The 21,310-nt window shown below is 35.9% G+C and overlaps 1 protein-coding gene across 1 annotated transcript; it reads right to left on the bottom strand.

Moving 5' to 3' along the window:
• Positions 1-1,149: 1,149 nt before the first annotated feature.
• Positions 1,150-20,925, bottom strand: LOC140152592 (alpha-L-iduronidase-like). The gene is made up of 13 exons (XM_072174998.1): positions 20,796-20,925; positions 17,706-17,899; positions 16,105-16,200; positions 13,416-13,618; positions 12,116-12,216; positions 10,213-10,291; positions 8,764-9,013; positions 7,971-8,055; positions 6,878-6,972; positions 6,165-6,292; positions 5,680-5,805; positions 4,469-4,664; positions 1,150-3,669 (listed from the first exon to the last, which is right to left on the bottom strand). Exons 1-13 carry the CDS (start codon positions 20,807-20,809, stop codon positions 3,557-3,559), a joined length of 1,680 nt encoding a protein of 559 aa, XP_072031099.1. The 5' UTR covers positions 20,810-20,925; the 3' UTR covers positions 1,150-3,556.
• Positions 20,926-21,310: the final 385 nt, after the last annotated feature.

The raw sequence follows: 21,310 nt of genomic DNA, 5'->3' as shown, positions 1-21,310 counted from the left end.
TCTATTGTTCAGAAACCAAAAATCAAGGGATTAAAAAGTAGAGCTGATCTGGTTTGCAATCATAACACTATTATGCTGGAAGGACACAGTATAGGGTATATAACCAGAAGTATACAATAGCCTATTGTGCTAACATAATTATTATCATGATTGATTTCGAAATCTATCCCGTGGACGACAGTTGATGCTCTCTGTCGAAGGTAGGTGGCATATTACACTCACGAGTTCTAGGCCTAGAAATCATATACATGCGCGTATATTGAACGATGGAGCGGGTGGGGGATTTGTTTGTTTGTATGAAACATAAACGATGCATGGAGATGATTTGATTATGAATTAGTTTATTATCCCGGAAGCACAACCCATACCTCTTTAAGAGGGGGCTCCCCTCCCTATATAACCACCTCTTCGCTAAATTACCCTTTCCCCTCCTCCTCCCCTACATTCGATATCTTCATCTCGAGCTCTCCTCCCCTTCTCTTTCACTTCCAATGCTCTCTCTCATCTGTTTCTCTCTCTCCCGGCCCATATCCCCCTTGCCCTCCAACCACCACCCCCACCACACACACACACACACACCCACCCCACACAATCTCTTTTCACCTCTATCTTCTACTTTTTGCAGTAAAAATTGCTTCAGTAAAAGTCATTAGGTTATTAGAGGTCATATAATGGCCTTCCATCGATTCTGGTACATGGGATTAAGGACATGAATCGATTTTGTTTATAGCACCTATACAATTACAATAGTGACCCCTTTTGTAATGTCGAATGCAAATATTTCGATGGTCTATATTTTTTCACAGGTGAATTAGCCTAGACTTATTCGGTTTTGTAAACCACGTCTTTCAATGTAGATTACCATGCTCGATTTCTCTCCTCGTGAATATTGCACTGCGAAATTTAAACTTTTCTTTTGTATACTTAGAGTAGGTAACTTCAAATCAAATAATTTTACGATCCACACCACTTATAAGAAACTGAAACCAAAACCGAAACTGACTGACACAAATGTTCGGTTTTAAACAAAAAAGGTAGAAACAATGAGTTCGATATCTTATGATTCAAGTGGTTAGGCAGGACAATAGGAAACCACGTGACCAAAACCAAAACCAAAACTAAAACTATATATTTGAAATGAGGCAATGCTTTAACAGTTTTGCCAAACCCAGTGGTGCATTGCTTATGTTCAACCATGTTCAAGAAATATTTTTTGACCTAAAATCAAGTTAACAAAAGTGTTAATTCATTGGTGCTTAATTATCCAAAAACCAAATATGTATAACAGACTATATAATAAAAGTAATAAAATGAGGAAATACATATTATGCTGTTTTGTGTATGTTATTGACTGTGGTACGAGGAAAACTCACAAGTGTCTTATAAATGGGAAGTGGTACAAACAACCTTTTCTTATAGCTATCACAGAATTCCACTGGAGTGGAAACCGTGTACTTCCAGATTCTTGTACCATATGCCCTGTACACATTTGTGACACGATCAAGGGAAATGAGTCAATGTCGCTAATATTGATTTTGAGACATTGGCAAAGAAAGTTTTAAAATTCTTTTTCTATTGTTTTCAGCGAGTAATAAATTGACGGAACTTTGCATCGAATGGTCATATCAACATGGGGTTTTCAGTTTCTGAAAGCTCAAAATGACCATTTTTGACCAGGGTCGACATGCGACTCATTCCCCTTGATCATGTAACAGTTATGTTGGGCGTACTATATAATTATTCTTTTTGGATGAAGAGTTAGACATCCAAATAATAACATTTCCTAATGCTACTACTGTATTCAACTTAATTAACACCACTGTCCTAATAAGTACCCCTGTGGAATTTTTCAATTGACAACTGTTAAAGCGCCCTCTATTCAATGCACCTGTAAGATGAAATAAAATTACCATCTTAAATTTCCGGCTTAGATTATGATTTTGCCTTAAGATGCACCAGCATTTTTTATTGATTATTTGTGTAAATTCTATCTTGCATTTCATAATTTTAATAAGTACCCCCCCAAAGTGACGCAAGTGACCGGGTGCTAATTAGGACAAATATGGTACATTATTTGAAATAACAGCGTCAACCTTTTTGAACAACACACAATCAATGCCAAAGCTAAATAAAGTTACACTCCCATAAGGCTGTATACAGACTTTTTATTAGACGTAAAATATTTGATGTAACATATCTACGTTATTTAATCTATTGCCATTCTATTTCCAGTAATGTTTAAGTTCTAACGAATGTTTGATGACGTAAAATCAATAATATATTTCTACCAGATATTATACGTAACATATTATCGATTTTACGTCATCAAACCTTCGTTAGAACTAAACATTACTGGAAATAGAATGGGACTAGATTAAATAACGTAGATATGTTACATCAAATATTATATGTCTATTACTCGGAGTCTGCATACGGCCTTACTAGCAATGAGGGTATGGTTTTGACCAATCAGGTGGATTGTTCTTTCCAAAGCACCATTTAACATTACAGATCATTTGATGAATTTCAGAAACTTATCAGAATATAAATTCACAATAACTTTTCATCCTTTTTTATGCATGGAAATCACAGATTAGTAATCTACTGCCGAGGATGGTTGGATTATATTGACATCTACCATTTACCAGACCTGCTGATAAGTAAATGATGCATTTATAGGCATCTTGCAAATACAAGAGACATAGAGAGAGAGAGTAAGAAAACATGCCTCTATAGTTTAACTCAATCCTCATCCTACAATAATGGCTAAGGCTAAGAAGAGTGGAAAACCATTTCCTCCTGGCAAGAATGGTCATTTTAGTACTAAATTCAATGCAGACCTCCAAGTTTCGGCTAGGTTGTACATTATCAGGTATGCCACCCATAAGCATGATAAGTTGTTCTTTGTTGCATGTAGATGCACCATTCTTAAAAGAAACAAAGTGTGTCAGACAATATTCAACAAAAATGGCTTTCCATACTCCTTACTATGCATTACTGTCCATTTGGCTTCCTCGAAACGGTAGCGTCCATGTGTGATACACACACGATCATAGGTGGTGTATCTGTAGGGCGCAGTCGCTTTGCACTGTATCGTGTGCTACAGAGATGCACCACCTTTGATCTCGTGTGTGATATGCTACTGTCTTGAAGCCAAATGTACTGTAAAGATGATGGGATGTGCTATTTTTTATCTTGGCAAGTCGGTGACGTCAACAAGTGGAAACATGTGCTTGTGTATACCAGCACTTTATGGGAATGCTTGCGAGTTGAAGCTGCACCCAATAAAATGTGCACAACGTGACCGACTTACCACAATGGAAAAATACTATAGAGGGGTTTGTACCACCTCTATAATTAAAGTTTGCTAATACATTTTCAAGGTTGTCTGAATTGCTTGTTGAGACTGATTCCCAGTCATTGCACATAATATTCAAACCACCTTTTGGTCATGAGCTAAAATCTGTTTTTGTACATTCTTAATTTAGGTACTAAACACTCTTGACAACTAATGCCTTGTTTTGTTGTGATGAGTCATTTGATCTTTAGTATGTAATCAATGGCTCCCATGTTTTTTGCTGACCGGAGTAGAGTATGGCCCTTTTTGGCCCCAATAGTCTACTGCACACAGACGATACCATCTGTTAGTTACAGATAAATACTTCATACCTGGAACCAACAAAAATAGTTTCAATTAGATTGCAATCATATAATTTTACTGACAAAATACAAAATAATGTTTTATTAGCATTTACTCACAGGCAGAAGTACTTAATTTCCATCTTAAATTAAAACAAACACAACAGCAGCAATAATAATGATAATTATGCAAACTCTTATTATGGCCAAAATAAATCTACAAAGGCCCACTTTTCGCTCTTTTTTCCACTAAAAAGGTCGAAGAGTGGAAGAAAAAATGACAACTGGGCCACTGTTTGGTGATATGGCAATAAGTCCAAAAAGGGAAATTTTAGGGGTGTTTAGGTCCACTTTTTACAAAAATCTGTGTGAGCACACTTTACATTAGTCCTGCACCTTGGGCCTGCAATTAAGGAATGGATATAGTACTCTTTGCTTTCATAATCAGATCAGGTTGAGATCGCTGGGATAGAAATCTGAATTGGATTAGGTCAATAAGTCAGTCAAATGATTGGGGATCAGTGCCTCCCAATCTACTGTGATTTACTTACCAACAAAATAAGGTGTGTTTTTAGTTTGCTTTTAGCCCTCAACTAAGTACTTACTTTGCTGTGGGTTTTGTTAATTTTGAACAATTCCAAAGAAAAAACATGAAGATGTTTAACTCACATTTTATTGATGTTTCACTAACTACACTAGTGGTTTCAGCAGACTGGCAACCCATCACATAGGCAACAGGAAACATCAGTTTACTTTGGAATTGTTCAAAATGAACAAAATCCACAGTTGAAATTAACATCCTAATGAACTTGTTCAAAGAAGTACTTACTGTGTTTTACATTTACTGAATGAACAAATGTAGTAAAGATGATATCTTGCTTGTTGATCCTACTGTATGACTCTTCTTTGCCAGTACTTGAGTATTCTACTATGTATGTGAGTAGACAATGTGATCCTACATTGGCATCATCCCATATCACTAGCATATCTTGAGATGTGATGTTATGTAGTCTTACATCTATCACCTACAGGTTATAATCAAACAAAATTGATAAGTTTGCATTTTACATGGGGGAGAGAGTTCAGAATGACATTTAAGGGGTTTAATTGCAAAATAAATACAGAGGAATAAGTGTTTGTTATCAAGGAGTTTTATCTTCATTTGAGGAGGCTGAAAGGAAATCTGAGTTCTCTTCAGGAGATCAAATGCTTCTCCCATGAAGACTTTACTGCATGTGTAGATGTAAGCCTGTTAGTTTATTATTGTTTCACGCTTGTGAAATGCATTGAAAGTTCTTGCTCATTCGTCTTGTCCATTTTTGGGTTGATATGTCAGAGATAAAGGAATTAATACAAAACATTTCACCCCATAGAAAACTGGCAGGACCAAATTCCATTAGAGGTTAGGCGTTTTTTTCAATTGTCTCGATTTGAAAGCATGATAGGTTTGGGAGAAACCTAGTGGAGATCACTTTGAGAAACTTCAGCCCTCCACTTGTACTTCTGATTGGTGGGCTCCACCAACTGAGCTTGACTACTTGTTGAAACCACACTCATATAAGCTTACCAACACCCTTACACTTAAAAAGTGCTACAAGACCTTCTCTCTAACCCTGATCTAAAAGTAAAACCAGCAAACATGGATGGCTTTGTGTAGCCTTAGAATTTATATGTGGCAGAGGTCCAATGACAAGTTTTGATACCCTTTTCCAAAAGACCCCCATTGATAAACATCACAAAATCCAGTCACCTAGATGATTTCCTAGTAATAATTCTCATGCTCCCGCCTCTTTTTACATGGTGCCAAAAATTCATTATCAGAACTCTCCTGGCCATCCAGTAGTTTCAATACTCAATTCATTGACAAGGTCCCAACCAATCTTAAAGTCACTTCTGATTCAGATTGCACCTAGATTTAAATTTCAATGTGTTTGACTAAAGCCTAAATTGAAACACAAAGGTAAAAAGAAAACAACATGCCAGTGATAAGAGTGTTATAAATACAATATCAGCAACCCTTAGTATACATGATAGACTTACCTTTCCTGGTCTTGGAGCAGGTTGTGTACATATATGTAATAATAATACTCCTGGTTTGTTGAGACTAAGGTCAAGGGTCAAAGATGACTCGTCTAATTTGACAGGACCCTTTATTCTAACAGGCTCCTGAAAATCAACCAAAAACATTGAATTAGGACTAATTAATAAGACATGAATCAACAGTGAAAATATCAGGTCTAGAAAATTGACATTATCTGACCATACATGAATCAAAGCTGAGCTTAGCTGTGCTTTTCCAACTGGAGCATCTGATGAAAATGATACACAACATTTGCATAATGTATACAAAATGTGCCGATCAAGAATTATGTTACTATTTCTATCAAAAGCAAGACTTAATATGTTTTTAAAAATGCAAAACAGTTCATTTTATCATTTTGATCCCTAATGAAGGAAACAAACAATCATGGTTTATTTTAAGGGAGTTCTGTAAAATATCTGTAAAATATGAACTATGTCTTTACCTGTTGATTTCTCATGTCTTGTAATTGTTTCCTTGTAGGGAAGACGGGTTTGCCTTGTGACTTCCATGTTGCATATGGATTGCCGTGCTGATTGTCAAGAAGGTACAGGCTATACAATTTTTGAGTACCTGTATAAAATACAATATATAAGAAATCAAAACTAATAGAAAATTGTGAAGAATAAAGGATAAAAATATTATCATTACTATGACGTGCACTTTTTTATTCTTGTTAATCCCCATTGTTTTTGTGGGTTTCTGTGGGTGGAAATTGTTAATGTTTGATCAAATTGACCTACTTCTATACCAAGATTTGTTTCCTGTTTCTCAAGTTGATCTACACTGCTCTTCCATATTAAAAGTACCATATTCATTCCAATAAGCGCACAGGGGGCTTAACAAAGTCATTTTAGGTGGGCGCTTATTTCCACATGGTTGACCAAATTTTTTCCTAACAGGCGTTTATTAGAGACAAATTTACGTACGTTATAAAAGGGTCTTGAGACGTTCTAGTAGCTTTTCTGATGAAGAAAATGTATTGCAAGTTTACACAGGACTTCTATTCCCTTAGCTATTTCACTGTATTGAAGTCTATCCGTCACTTCAGAAAATTGGAAATCCCCTGGGTGGGCGCTTATTGGGGCATGGGCGCTTTTTGGAATGAATACGGTAACTCAAATTTTGTATAAAAGCTCCTATACTTATTATTCCTACCTTGATTTAAACCTTGAATATCAAGCTTTATACTGTCTGTATCTGTCTCACTACTTGTGTCTGCACTGTTATATATCAGAACTGACATCTGCCAACTGCATAAACAAAAACAAATATATGAGTGTTGAAATGATCATTGAATTTCTACCAATCTCCTCATTATGAGATCCAAAGGTCACTATATTGGTTGGGAAAACATAAAGGTGCTCAAACGGGAACAAAAATAATTTTTCCACAGAGTTCTTGAAGCAATACACAGAGACTCAACTGTGATCATGGACTAAATATATATCCTATTTAACTTGCTGATGGCCATTGAGGGGCAGCACAGCATTGTAACATCCTATGATGTCATATTATCAATCACATGACGTCATCAAAAAGGACAATCCCGATTTTAGATAAGACAGCATCACCATCTGCTGAAGATGCTACTCAACCTAGCAAAAACGTTCCAGGTGAGTGATAAATAGTGTAGTTAAATATCAACCAACAGAAGAAGACTTGAACATCATTAACATTTTGTGTTTATGAAGTTTTAAGCTACTGTTTGACTTTGTATTTGCCGACAGTAAAATAATTCCTCAATGTCGTCTTCTCTGATCGGGATGGTTGTGGTTCTTGCTTTAACCCTGGAATCATCATCCAGTAACTTCATCTACCCAAAGGGTTTACCATGTAAGGTATACGACAGCTCTGACTTAGACTGTAGCAATAGGAGACTTACAAGTATTCCACAACTAAAGGACCACAATGTCAAGAGTTTAGATTTGAGTTATAATCAACTTGAAACTGTCAACAGTATGAGTTTTGTTAATCTCACTTCACTCCAAAAATTAGATCTGAGCCACCAAAACAATATATCAGCAATGATACATTTAGAGGACTGAAAAAGTTGGAAATGCTAGATCTCAGCCATCAAAATCAGCTTACATTGCATGGAAGCCCATTTTACCATTATGGAGTGTTCAATATTGATCTACAACCTGAGTGCGATTGCCAATAGACTGCTATGTAACATATTAATGGACATCCTAAACTTCAACTTGATCTTCTTGTCATATTCTACCGATATAAAATATGGTACACATACCTGTCTGTCCCTACTCGCGCATTGTGCACAGATGCAATGACGCCTACATCACTATTATTGGAAACAGGAATATATGTGTCGCCATCTGGAGAAAAAAAACCACATACACAAACACACCACAACATTACATTATGCTGCATTTCATGTTTCAAAAGAAAATTGTAACCAGACCAAAAATACCATACATGCTGAAATGAGCAAAAACAGATGAGTGAAACATAGGTCTAATAGGAAAAAAAACATTAAATTTTGACCATAAACCAACCAATCGACAAATGTTAGATAATGAACAAATATTAATCAGCATGAATTTGAAATGCTCCACTTCTCTAATGATGAGGAGCAGGCTGTTGGAATGCTACATGTAGTTGCCTTACATTTTTCATTATGCCTTTGAGATCAACATTATAGCTCAAGTCATTATATATAAAATCATTGAATGGTGATGTTCAACTTTAGACTGCAGACGTAGATTCATAATATTTAAATTGATTGCCTGATGAAATATCACTATAATTTAGGTGTAGCTGACAAATAATAACATTTCAAAAACATTTTTGAAAGATTTCTGCAAACATTCTAACATATTGTAACATAAATTCAAGTGTTGACTTGAAAAAATTATATTCAATAAAATTTTGACAATACTTTTAGGGTTTTTTCCTATAAAACATGATGACATTTGAATAACCTGACATTTTAAACTTTTTAAAATAAAATTTGAAAATATTGTTAAAACATTTTGACCAAAACCAAAACATGTTTTTAACATTTGCTGGGAATTTATTCTTACTCTTGATAAGAATAGTGGTGTCTACTTGCTGATTCCCAAGAAGAGCTAGGAGCCCCATGACACTGAGCACTGGCTTCTTGATCATATCTACATAGTGTGGTTTTGTGTTGTTGATCTGGAATCGTGTAGTAAGTGTGCGCTGATCAAAAAATGATGGGTAGAAGTTCATGAAGCCATTGTCGTTACTCAAAAGTGCATAATGGATGTCATCCCTCTGGGTTATCAGCAGATTTTGATGTTGGCCAATAACCTGGAAATTAAAAAATTGATGTGAAATTTTTTTACTAAATACTTCTTGATCTCTTGCACAAATTTGAAATTTAACACGGACAAGTATTGAGACTTTAGCACTGTTTCCATGAACTAAAGAGATACAGCTAGATTAATTGATGTATGTTCTCAGTCATCCAGTTGTAGCAACATGAAATTTGGAATTCAATCAAAATACTGGACTTACTATTTTTAGCAATGCTACTTTGTTTGTGATACCGTTTGATTCAATTCCAAATCTGCATTTGATTTAATTCCAAATTTCATACAGCTAGATTATTCGCAAACATCCAAAGTCTGACTGCTGCAAATTTCTTTCCAGAAATTAACACAGCATATTTAGTCATTGTCAACATGAGGTCATCAGCAGAAATATTTTCCTATCATATTGGACTAAGACGTCAGCTATATGGTACTCCACAATATAACAGTAATAGAGAGAAAAGTGAAAATGTTCGTCATGTTTCCTACTGACAAAGTGACAAGCTCTAATGTCACTATGTAAACAACTTACAGGTATTAATAATTAATAAGGTAATACCAAATATGGAGGTATCCAAAAGTATGCTAATTAGAAGGTTTAACAAATCAGAATAAGATCCTGATCCAAAATTATGTAAATGAGTTGAAGAAGGTTGTAACATGAATGTACAGTACTTCAAATCTAGGGGATTCTATTCCAAGATCTTTGGCCCTCATTAACAGGTGATGTGGGGGCTTGACCCATTTACAAATAGTCTGCATCCCTTTCAAATAGTTTATGACTGTTTCACAGAATGAAAACTGACATTAACCCCATGATATCTACCTGCTGATTGGCCAAAAAGAAGTATTAATTGGACAATCAGCAACATTGTTTGAATAATTTCACCACGCAAATAAATCAGGGTGAATTATTTGCAAATCTCCATTCTGATTGGTGATTAAAATGAAGATATCATGTAATTGACCAATCAGAGACAATGTTAGATCGGCAGGTAGTGTTCATGGAGTTAAAATTTCAATTTTACCAACAAATAAATCAAGGGGTTAGTACATGAAGGTCCTATCTGCAAAAGCTGCCCTATAAATATTTGACAATTTCTGCATAATATATATTGTACACATCTAAAAATATGACAGCTGGCAGCTATTGCAGATAGTGAACTAAACCCTTGAAATGTAGGTATGAACTGTTACCTTGGCAACAACAGCAGCATAGGTTGCATCCGCTCTCCATTCTTTTGGTTTGCTCCAACCAACAAGGGGGTCAGCCTCACTGTTATTATATAATGGATAATTGAGCACAAACATAAACTTAGACAACTACAGGTGACTTGCCAATAAATAAATGCCTGCTGGATGGGGCCCGGGGATGGGGGCACCCGTCACTCAGAAGACCTGTTATTCAGAAGGCCCATTTTTCAGAAAACCCGTCAATTTATATACGCGTATTTTGATACCCATATTTGTCCAGTTTTGTTCAATATTAACAATACAGCAGTGTTTTGAATCAAAGATACAAAAATTTAAAAGTTGCAGCTATTTGTATTGATTTGAAGTAAAGCATGAAGATAATGACATGCTTTATGTGCTACAGTGCTGGCATAATAACCACTGATCGCTGTAAACTGCAACTTTTAAATTCAGATATTTTTCTTTAAAAGCACTACTGAGTTGTTAATATTTGAAGACATTTGACAAATGGGGTATCAAAATGCGCGTAAATAAATCATCCTCTCTCTCTATATTGAAATATTGTGAAAATAATTATTAGTTCTGAAGCTATAGGCATATTTATAACAGCTGCGTTACTTTTTGTGCAGACCATTCTTATAATTGACACCTTGCAACTGTTGATAGGGTAAACAATGATATCACATTGATATCACATATTATATCACTCATACATAAATTCTAGACAGTTCATTGGTTGATCACCATTTATCACTTTTACCATCACCCTCTCCGTGTGATAGTCTTTACTATCATAGTGCTCTGTCAGTAGTGCGCCTGCGCCTAATAAGCCGTCGCTGACTCTTGGACTCGCCGATTTAATTATGAGGTGGACCCCAAAATGTGAAGTAGGCCTATATCACGTCAAAACATGGTGTTATGTTGATGAAAAAATGTATTTCCTACCTTAAATAGTATTTTAGTAATAGAATTTATGTATGAGTGATATAAAACAAATATTAACTGTCTTAAATTAGGTAATGGTGAAATATAATCACTGGGTGAAAGATGTATTGTTCCATTCCACTCGCCGCCCGCTCGTGGAATGGAACAATCCATCTTTCACCTCGTGATTATTTCGACCATCACACTCATAGACAGTTAATATTTGTATACTATAAAACAATGGAAATGAGGTTAAGAATGATATCACAATTTCATTATTTTATAATCATGTGATACCATTCCTGACCTTGCATTTGTCCTTTTTTAGTATGTGATATCAATGTGATATCGGTGTTCACCCCATCAATTGCAGGAAGGTGGCACTTATAAGAATGGTTTGTTGCAACTAATTCCAATCCAGTTTCTACCAACATCAGAAACATTATGTCACTCTCCAACTTTGGAGGTGACGCATATGTAGGGCTGTTAAGACCCCCTTTTTCAGCATCCTGTCACCCAAAGACCCCATATTTTTTTACGAACACATGCTCTGTCACCCAAATACCCCCTATTTTTCCATTTGATCTGTCACCCAAAGACCCTTACAAGTTCAATTTGAACAGCAACTTTCATTTATCACAGATTTTGTTACTTATTTTGAAAAAACAAAGATATTTGAAGCCATTTTGGACTAGAAATTTGATTTTCGAGGTTTCTGTGGTGCTGTTTCGCTCTCACCCAAAGATTCCATTTAAAAAAGGTCATGTTCTCACCCAATGACCCCATATTTTTTACATTTTGCTCTCACCGATGCTAAAAACCATGCTCTCACCCAATGACCCCATATTGCTCTCACCGAATGCCCCTTAGTGCGGAAGTGCCAGCCCTACACCTATATCCATTTCATATTGAAGTGCCCCCCGTTTCGGTTTCCAACATAGCATTGGCAGATTTTCCTTGCATTAGAATGTTCCGTACTTACTCATTGTAAATAGGTACTTGAGCTAATCCTGGGTATTTGATGTGAATGGCTTCAATCTTCTCCAACTCATTGTCCAAAATAAACAAGGCACTACCTTCACCCTAAAAACACAAAATAAATTACATATATCAGTAACATTGCATCTCTACAAGTTGTACCCAGAAAAGAAAGTCCGGTGTTTAGTTGCCAAAAATATGATGAATTGATCGACACACTTTTCCCTAAATATGACAGAGATATAGAATTGCAGATTCGTACGTAGTGTGAACTTACTAGGAGTACTTTTGAGGAACTCCTCATCACCAGCCAATGTTGTTAGCTATGATGTTTCTTGGAATGTCATCTGATCAGGTCGGTCTCTAACAAGCCTGGGAATAAGCGGGCGCGGGGAGCAAATTTGCCCCTGTAAAGCCACCATGGTTCTTGTAAAATTCACATGAACTAGGAGCACTTTAGTTTAGAAAATTGCTACTAGTTCCAGTTTTTGCACTTGAATGCAGTAGTGCTGGAATGCTATATTGTATATGCAGAAAAGGCTATTTGAAAATTGCTCATGTTTCTTCCAGTATTGCTCCTGGTGCTTGTAAAATCCCAGTGAACTAGGAGCAATTTTCAAAAACAAATTGCTCCTGGTTCCAGTCTGCTTATTTCCAGGTTGGTCTCTAACCGTTTCCAAGAAACATAGGAGCTAATAACATTGGCTGATGACGTGGAAGTTCCTAGAAAGCACACCTGGCAAGTGATGTAAACAAGTTGAGTTGAAGTCTATATTCTGATGATACAGGATGTTTGATTTCACATAACACTGAAGCTTGAAAGAATTCATCATGAGAAACCTGCTATCAACTAAATTATTATTAAGGGCGTTGGCTCTTACTAATGTCGTTCCTTGTTATGCAAATGAGACTGTTTACGCTTCTGTAGATTCTACACGGAGATTTCGGAGCTGTCTTTTTGTTATTTCCTATTTTATGTGCATTAAGGCCATTTCTATACAGTTGAATGAGCATAAAAAGAATCAATCTTCCACTATACAGTGCGAAGTAAATATCATATTTGTATACCCTTGATATGTAATGTGAAACTGGCATGAAGATGGTATACTTTGTACAATATGTATCACTAATTGAATTGCTATTTAATTATAAACTTTGTATCATGCTTCAGCTACATTTCACTTATACAAAAAGTAATGAAAATATCTTAAAAGCAGACTGTGTTAAATTTTCAGCTTTGTGTTGAAGAAATTTCAACAATTGGTGCAGTTTTCACAACCGACAGAGGGAGTTTAGTAGCTAACCTTTTGATGAAATGATATGTAATCCAACCTGACTCCTGTTTGGTAAGTGAAATAATTGATTCCATTATCACAATGATCCAGTAATGCCCAACATATCACAGAATATGATGGCTTTCTACAAGCCGCACCAGGTCCACCAAGTATCAGCCGAGAACTTGCTGCTTTAAGCCCCTCAGAACAGGCGTCGTAGTAGTTCAAAAACCCTGCCCATTTAAGAAAAATAACATATAAAATTTATGATTAAGAGAGCAAATTTATTGAAATGAGATCTTAAGGTTTAGGCTGTATCAGATCATGCATTATCACAAACTCCATTTTGAAGGTTATAATAAACTGATATCACCCCACATACGAGGGGGTATCCAAAAGTTTTTGACATCACACAGAAGTGAAAGTGCTATACCGATGAAATTTTCTCTTAAGTATGTTTACTTTCTTCACAGGTGGCGCTAGATGGGAAGTAGGCGCATAACCTTTTCGTGATAAGATCCTCCACTTTCTTGAGTTTTTTCACTGTGGCGCATCATCCGTAAGTGATGGACGCCCACTTCTTGGCTCATCTGTGAGGGACATGTGGCCAGTTTGGAAATTCCTTTTTCAAAAAGCAATAGTGCCATATGATGGGCAATCATCACCGTAGATTGCTTTAATTTCATCATAGATTTTTTGAGCATTGTAGGCCTAACCCTTCAAATGCAGGAACTTAATCATGATGCGTGCCTCAATTTTCACCATATTGCAGGTTATGCACCTACTGCCCATCTAGTGCCCCATGTAAAGAAAGTAAACATACTTATGAGACCATTTTTGGACCATAATGTACATAAGGACCAGTGATTACACTGACAAAATTTCATCAATATAGCTCTTTTCCTTCTGGGTGATGTCAAAAACTTTTGGATACCCCCTCGTATACACTTCCCCCATACACCCACACACAGTGCTCACAAAGGCCTGTAGATTTCAGAAACAAATGCTCAAATGACCCTTGAAGATATTGGCTTACATTAAGCACTGCCCACACATCTCTAACATGCAAAACAACTACTGTAGAATTCTTTTATGTCTGCCTCGGTTTGGTTTTTTTTGACAAAAGAGATGTAAGGCAGACGCCTCCACAAAAACATTATTTGAGTTCGAGCAACTATATATGATTATGGTAGCTGTACAAACATGTATTATTGTAAGACCAAGTTGTGGAGGGTACCTGTCTGTCTTTCGTCAAAATACCCTCATTTAGAGGCATGTATGCTTGTTGCATATATCAAATCATTAGACTCCAGATAATTGATTTTTCAAATTCTTGGCAACATTATTATGGCACAGAATTGTGAAACAGCATACAAATTGGTGATAATTTGTTGATTCCAAAGCCAACTATTAAACTTCTGACATACCATGCAAGTTACAACATGTTAGAAATCTAAATGATCTCCACCAGACAATAACAAATAAATAAACAATACAAATTTGCATTGTAGAGGAAGACATCTATCATATATGTCACATTCATTGGAAGTTGAATGCAATTGTCTTCCTCCCATATTCCTGCCCTGGTAACAATTTAAGCTTGAATTTCCAGGAAATATCTATCATAAGTTAAGAACACAATTTACATATGGCACTGTTGTTTTGTGACAGGTCATTCAATTATCCATGTCCTTGGTCATAAAAATTTTTATTCCTGCTCTGATAATAATAACTTGAATTTCCAGGAAGCATCTATCATATAAGTGTCATTTTCCTTTGAATTTAAGAATATATTGTTTGTGAGAGGTCATTAATTAATTGCCCATGAAACTTGTTTGATCAGTCTGATGATGCATGAGATTTTTCAGATACAAAAGTGTAGACTACATAACTACACTAGCTTCCAGAGAAAAACGGCCATCTCTTGCCCATTGGTGATGCATGCCCTGTTAATGAGCAACATAAGTGGGCTAAATAAAGCATTGATGCATAATCAGCCAATCAGATCACCAGTTTGTTATGATTGTGGGATGATTGCATTAGCCAATTGAGACCCCACTTTCTTGTTTACACTGTGTATGTGCTAAAAGGTAAACAACAGCCACTCTTGATAAAATGTTCTCAGTCATCCAGTTGTAGTAACATGAAAATTGAAATTAAATCAAAATACTGGACTTGCATTTTTTTAGCAATGCTACGTTGTGTGTGATAACATCACACTTCATCAGGCAACTGACCCGCTGGACTGGTCATGTGAAGACAGTTAGGGATCGGCTTAATGGCCCTGTCCCATGTGTGTATTGTAGTCCTCCTCTTATATTGAGTGATGGTGATTCTACTCTCTCCCAATACAACTTATCTCACACATGGGACAGAGCCATTAAGCTGATCCCTAGCCATATGTCACATGACCAATCCAGCCGATCAGTTACCTGATGAAGTGTGATGTTATCACACGCAACGTAGCATTGCTAAAAATAGGAAGTCCATTATTTGGTAATTTGGATTTAATTCCACATTTCAATCAAGTGTAGAATCACTTGTAATGTGTCCAAACTAGTGATATTGTTATTATTATCCAATAATAGTCTACAAGTTAACCTTTGAGAGAGTAATTATATCTTTTCAGATTACTGTTATTAAAGCGATTTAATTGAATTTGAGAATTGCAACTTTTTTCATAATTCTTCATAACTTTGACTCTTTACACTCTTTTTACCTTGTACTGTAAAGTTGAGCTTATCAAAATCTTTATGGTCTGGTTCATTCCATGTCTCAAAATTCCATGTAGATACATACTCTATACCATATTTGTCTGCAAACCAAGGAAAACAAAATAATAGGAATTACAAAGTGTGATATAATATATATTATTATTTATATCAGGCTTCCGTGTGGTACAAAAAATCCGCATATCGCAGTGTGTCTTAAAAGTACCCAGATGATTTTTAAATGAATAGTTTAATGAGTGAGTTAGGTCAAATCAGTCAAAGTTATTTTAATTTTACCAAGTCAGTCTGATAAAAATAATAATAATAAAAGAATATATTGCACTTGATAAAAAATATAGCACTCCTCTTCGACTTAGCAATATTTTTCTATCTCATGTAATATATTCTTGTATCACACTAAAAGCCATTCAATATTATATAAATTTAGTAATAGTTTTGAAATATTGGTCAAGGGAGATAACATACACCTGCTTAAGGTTAGCAACTATTTTATTTTTTTAACTATTTTAAACTGTTGCGATTTAGTAGTTCACAGCATCTTGCGAATGGTAGTGAGCTTTGGCAAATATTGCATTGATCACTTCATAGCGAGCATGTAGAACAATTCAAATATCACAGATATACTTGTGTAGGTCCTGTGGTTCATGAGTTTTGTTGTAAAGAGGGCTGAAACAACAACACTTTTGTAAAACATACATAACTCATTAACAACAATAAGTTTTTAAACTATGTGATTTGTGTTATTTTTCAATAATAAACTGATTTAGATAATGAAAATCAAGTTTTCGCTGCTTCAACCAACAATACCTCGTGTACTCTTAAGTAAATCGCTTTCCATTCAAATATAGATATTGTTCAGACCCCTTTATTAAGACAATGCCATTTGCTTTATCAAGTCCCCTACACAGACAGACAGCCAAACAAACAAACTGACTAAGACTTTCACCGATTTACCAGGGATGTACACCAATTTTTCAAGAAATTTGGACCCATTGATATACCAAAAGTCAAAATTTTTGGCCGAATTTAACCCAAAATGTCTTCGTTTTTTTTACCCAAATTTTGAAAATTTTGGCTAGATTAAGGAAAAATTGGGCTATTTTCCGAAAAAAGTGAGAAAAATAAAAAAAAGGACCCATTCATATACAAAATAGGCTTTGAAAAAGGGGTCATTGGTTATACCAAAAGGCCAAAATGCTACCCATTTTATGCACGTCCCAGTATGGTCATTTGTACTGAGTACCCCGGTATGTACACAAATTATACAGACATTTTTAATGACATTTAACCTATCAATGTGGGTGGCTGATTTTTTTGATCACCAATATGGGGATAAACTTTCAAATGCATTTTTAGGTTATTTGCTGTCCATTACATATATTTAGAATGCGGGGATGGTCCCCGGTTCCCAGGGGGTCCTCAATTGGAATGTTAGATATCTCACAAATTTGCAAATAATGCATTTTCATGATATCTGCCATGTGATGTATTGAAGATGAAAAAAGTTCCACTTTTAGTCATTTTTCTTACAAATGCCACAATCAGCCTAGTCTTGATTAATATAACCAAATATGTTGTCATACCATACCTATGTATCTTTTAGCCAGTGTAGTCACCAAATCTTTCCACTTATACACCTGGTGTCGATCCTCAAAGTCAGTCCACCAATCAGAAGGGTTGCCCATGATTTCAAAGCCAACCTGTAGTTTATTCTTGTATAAAGTGTCTATGAGCTCATCAAGAAGTGTCAAGTTGTATGACATTGATCCATCTGGATTTATGCTGAAAGTGCAACAAGTTATGTTACAAATATATTATTATTTCATGTTGGCTTAAGACGGGACACACCGTCGTCGTCCTATACGATAAATATAAATTTAATACTCCGTTGGTGAGCGACAGGCGAGTGGTAGTGAGCGACAGGCGAGTGGTATTTCACTGAACGCAAGAAAAGGAGTTCTATCTGATTGGCTAGCAATCGATCGCTTAGGTCGCTCAGTAGTCAACTACAAACTCATGCATTCAATTCGATTGAAATCGATTATTCTATTATTGACGAAGATAAAGAGCGTGATAGTGTGTCAATAATGTACATTGTATTGCACCTGGTTTTATCAGCATTCCTTTATAAAATAATTTTCTCAGAGTTAAATATTATCAAAATTTTTACCCAGGATTTCAAATGTTTTACATCAAAATTGCAGTTAAACATATCCACAGCAAAATACCGGTCCTCACTAATTAGTACATTTAATTTCCAGTTAGTACATTTAAACGAAACCTGTGATTTACGTGACAACAAATAAAATTTTCTTACAATAGAAATATCATATGGGATACTGATATGGTAGGCCGCAACCGCCACAACGTGGAGCTGCTACGCGTAGCTGACTTTTTGTTCCGTGGAGCCAAATTGACCAATCATGTTAGAGTTTTTCATTACTCGGAGGTAAAACTGACCAATCAAGTACGACTTACTCATTACGTGAAGCTTAATTTAGTCATTAAGAATTTGCCAGACGAGCTTCACGTAGTTGCAAGATATCCTCGGTCACGATAGTTATGATTCAAAAAGTAATTTATGAAAAGTACGAACCGACTTATTATTAAGATGGACATGCACTCACAAGAAACTCATACAGTATTGTACACAACTATATAGCTAGGCAGAGTGGTGGTAAACCATGCACACAATTCTGCGATCTGCAGTGTATCGCCGGGAGCTGATTTGTACATCTTATGCTGGCGTGGCTCATGGAATTCGACCTTCAGCAAACCAGTTCGGATTTACTTTATATACTAGTAGTAGGCCATACATACTGTAGTTACGGTACTGCCCGTTTTCCTATACACAATACTCAGTGCGCTCACCATTGACGCGTGACCTAGTGTATGTTAGAAGTATTATGCCATTGCCTATATGACGTCCCTGTGTAAAAAAAAATAACCAGTCAATATTTAAAGTATTCTCTGAAATTCTAGAAAATATAGTTTTGTAACATTTCCTAAATTTTTAGCTAATTTAGGTGTTTGGAAATATTGGTACTTTTGTGTTTTAGGAAGGATATGTAAACGACAGATAACACCAAAAAATATGAACAAATTATTTCTAAACCGTGTTAAGTCTGCAAACCATTATGCTTCTCATTTTCAAGAACGCTGGTTAACAATAAGCAGACTATTGTCTCATTTCGTAAACAAAAGCCCAGACAGTATTGTTACCTTTATGCTTAAGCTTTATAATCATTCACCCAACTGAAACTATAATACCAGCTCATTGTTCATTGCACAGGTAAAACAGACACAAGTGCAGTGTGTATTTAACCAGAGAAGATCTGATGTAACATAGTTGAGCTGTTTTCATTGAGTGTTATCTTGGTTTAATAGCTTTTAATGGGGTTTAAGTCCTTCAAAGGTCGTGGTGAATTCTACTGTAGACATGACTGCATCATGATTATTTTAAAGTCAACAACATTCAACAATATGATCACCGTGATAGTATGACAGTATCAGTACCGTGGGTGTCAGTGATCCTGGCCTGACACAGTAGACAAACAAACAAACACGCCACACACATGGCACATGCATGCAAGGTAACATTGACTATACACTAATCAAACAATGGTATTGATCCTGTACAACTGTTGGTGGTTTATTTACATTCGATTCATTTAAAATCCACATAGTAAACATTAATTTTGGCAAGAGTTTTCTCTCTGGAACGATGATGCATCAACTGGCTCCGCGTAATGAAAAGATCTAACATGATTGGTCAATTTAGCTCCGCTGGCGAAAAGTAAGCTACGCTGAGCAGCTCCATCGCCAGGCGGTTACGGCCAGCCATATACTGATCATGCGAAAATCGTAAAACATAGAATAGAAACAGTGTGGCCGGCTCTCAAAATCTCAAATTGTATGCATAGCCTGAGTCGCACGGCCTATCTCAAACAAAATCACCATGCGTAGTTGTTGAAAAACGTGAGGATTTATCGTACTACCACGGCAATTTTTAACACGAACATATAGGGATGATGACGGTGTGCGGGATGGAGGGGAGCATGGCCGAGCAGTGTTTGCACTCAAATATTGAGACAAATGAAGCTGACACACAAGAGGGAATGGTATGGGTTCTATAAATGAGATCCCAAGGCTTGATATAAGGGGTATCATTCCCGCCCCATGTGCATGATTTTTCAGAGGAGGAGCAACGCATAAACTTTCATTTTGATATATTGGCATTAACTCAAAAACCACAAAACATATGGAAATATAATGAGGTTATTGGCTTCCATTTATTTCAAGAAGTACACTGCAATTGTTTGGCTAAAACTGGAAAACTATGGCCCCTGTCACCACACTCACCTTAATCTGCAAATTACCCCACTTTAGGATATAATATGTTGGAAGCAGAGTGCATTCATATGTTGTGCAAAACTAAAGTGTGTGAATTTTACTCAAATTTTGCTTATGTTAACAATTTGGTAAATGTCTGTCTAATATTAAGGTTATCTCACATGGGTTAGTTTGAAAATGTTTGCCTAGTATTTTCAGCTGGTGGAAGGGGGAACTCAGCCCATGGTGGTAAGACTATAGTTTCTACAGAAACATGATTTTTGTTTCTTGAGTTTTGCAATAACAATTAGAACAAATCAGAATAACCCTGATGCAGTAAACCTACCTTACAGTGACCATGTCCAAGAGCCAATGAATTCTAACCTGTTTGATGCCACTGTGTGGTACAGATCCAATGTATGCTAAATTCTGCTTCTCATCATCACTCAAGAAGTACTTGTAGGCTTCTTGGTGAGGGTCTGAGGGCTAAAAAATAAAGAATAGATAGAAGAAACACAATAATTACTTGCATTAATTATGCTACTGAAATAATGTTAATTGAGAATGCAAATTTCTTGATTGAAAATAACCCAAAACTGTTTAGCTCTATGCAGATTTCATACATTTGACTTTAACTTTCAGCTTTAATATGACACAAAGTTTGCCATGATTAGATGAAACTGAACATGTGGTGGTCATGTCCTAGAACTGTGGTACAACTGTCCGCATAGCTACATTGCTGGTTTACTGATTGGGCTTATATTTAAGCCATCAACATATCACATTGGCCAAACACTATGCTGATAATATGAAGTAGGTAGTAGGTACATAGTTCAGTTTTTATTAATTTTTGACAGACAA

Source organism: Amphiura filiformis, chromosome 1 (assembly GCF_039555335.1).
Source record: "Amphiura filiformis chromosome 1, Afil_fr2py, whole genome shotgun sequence".
Classification (NCBI taxonomy): Eukaryota; Metazoa; Echinodermata; class Ophiuroidea; order Amphilepidida; family Amphiuridae; genus Amphiura; species Amphiura filiformis.
Note: the sequence above shows the minus strand (reverse complement) of the source record. Positions and strands in the feature narration are given on the sequence as shown.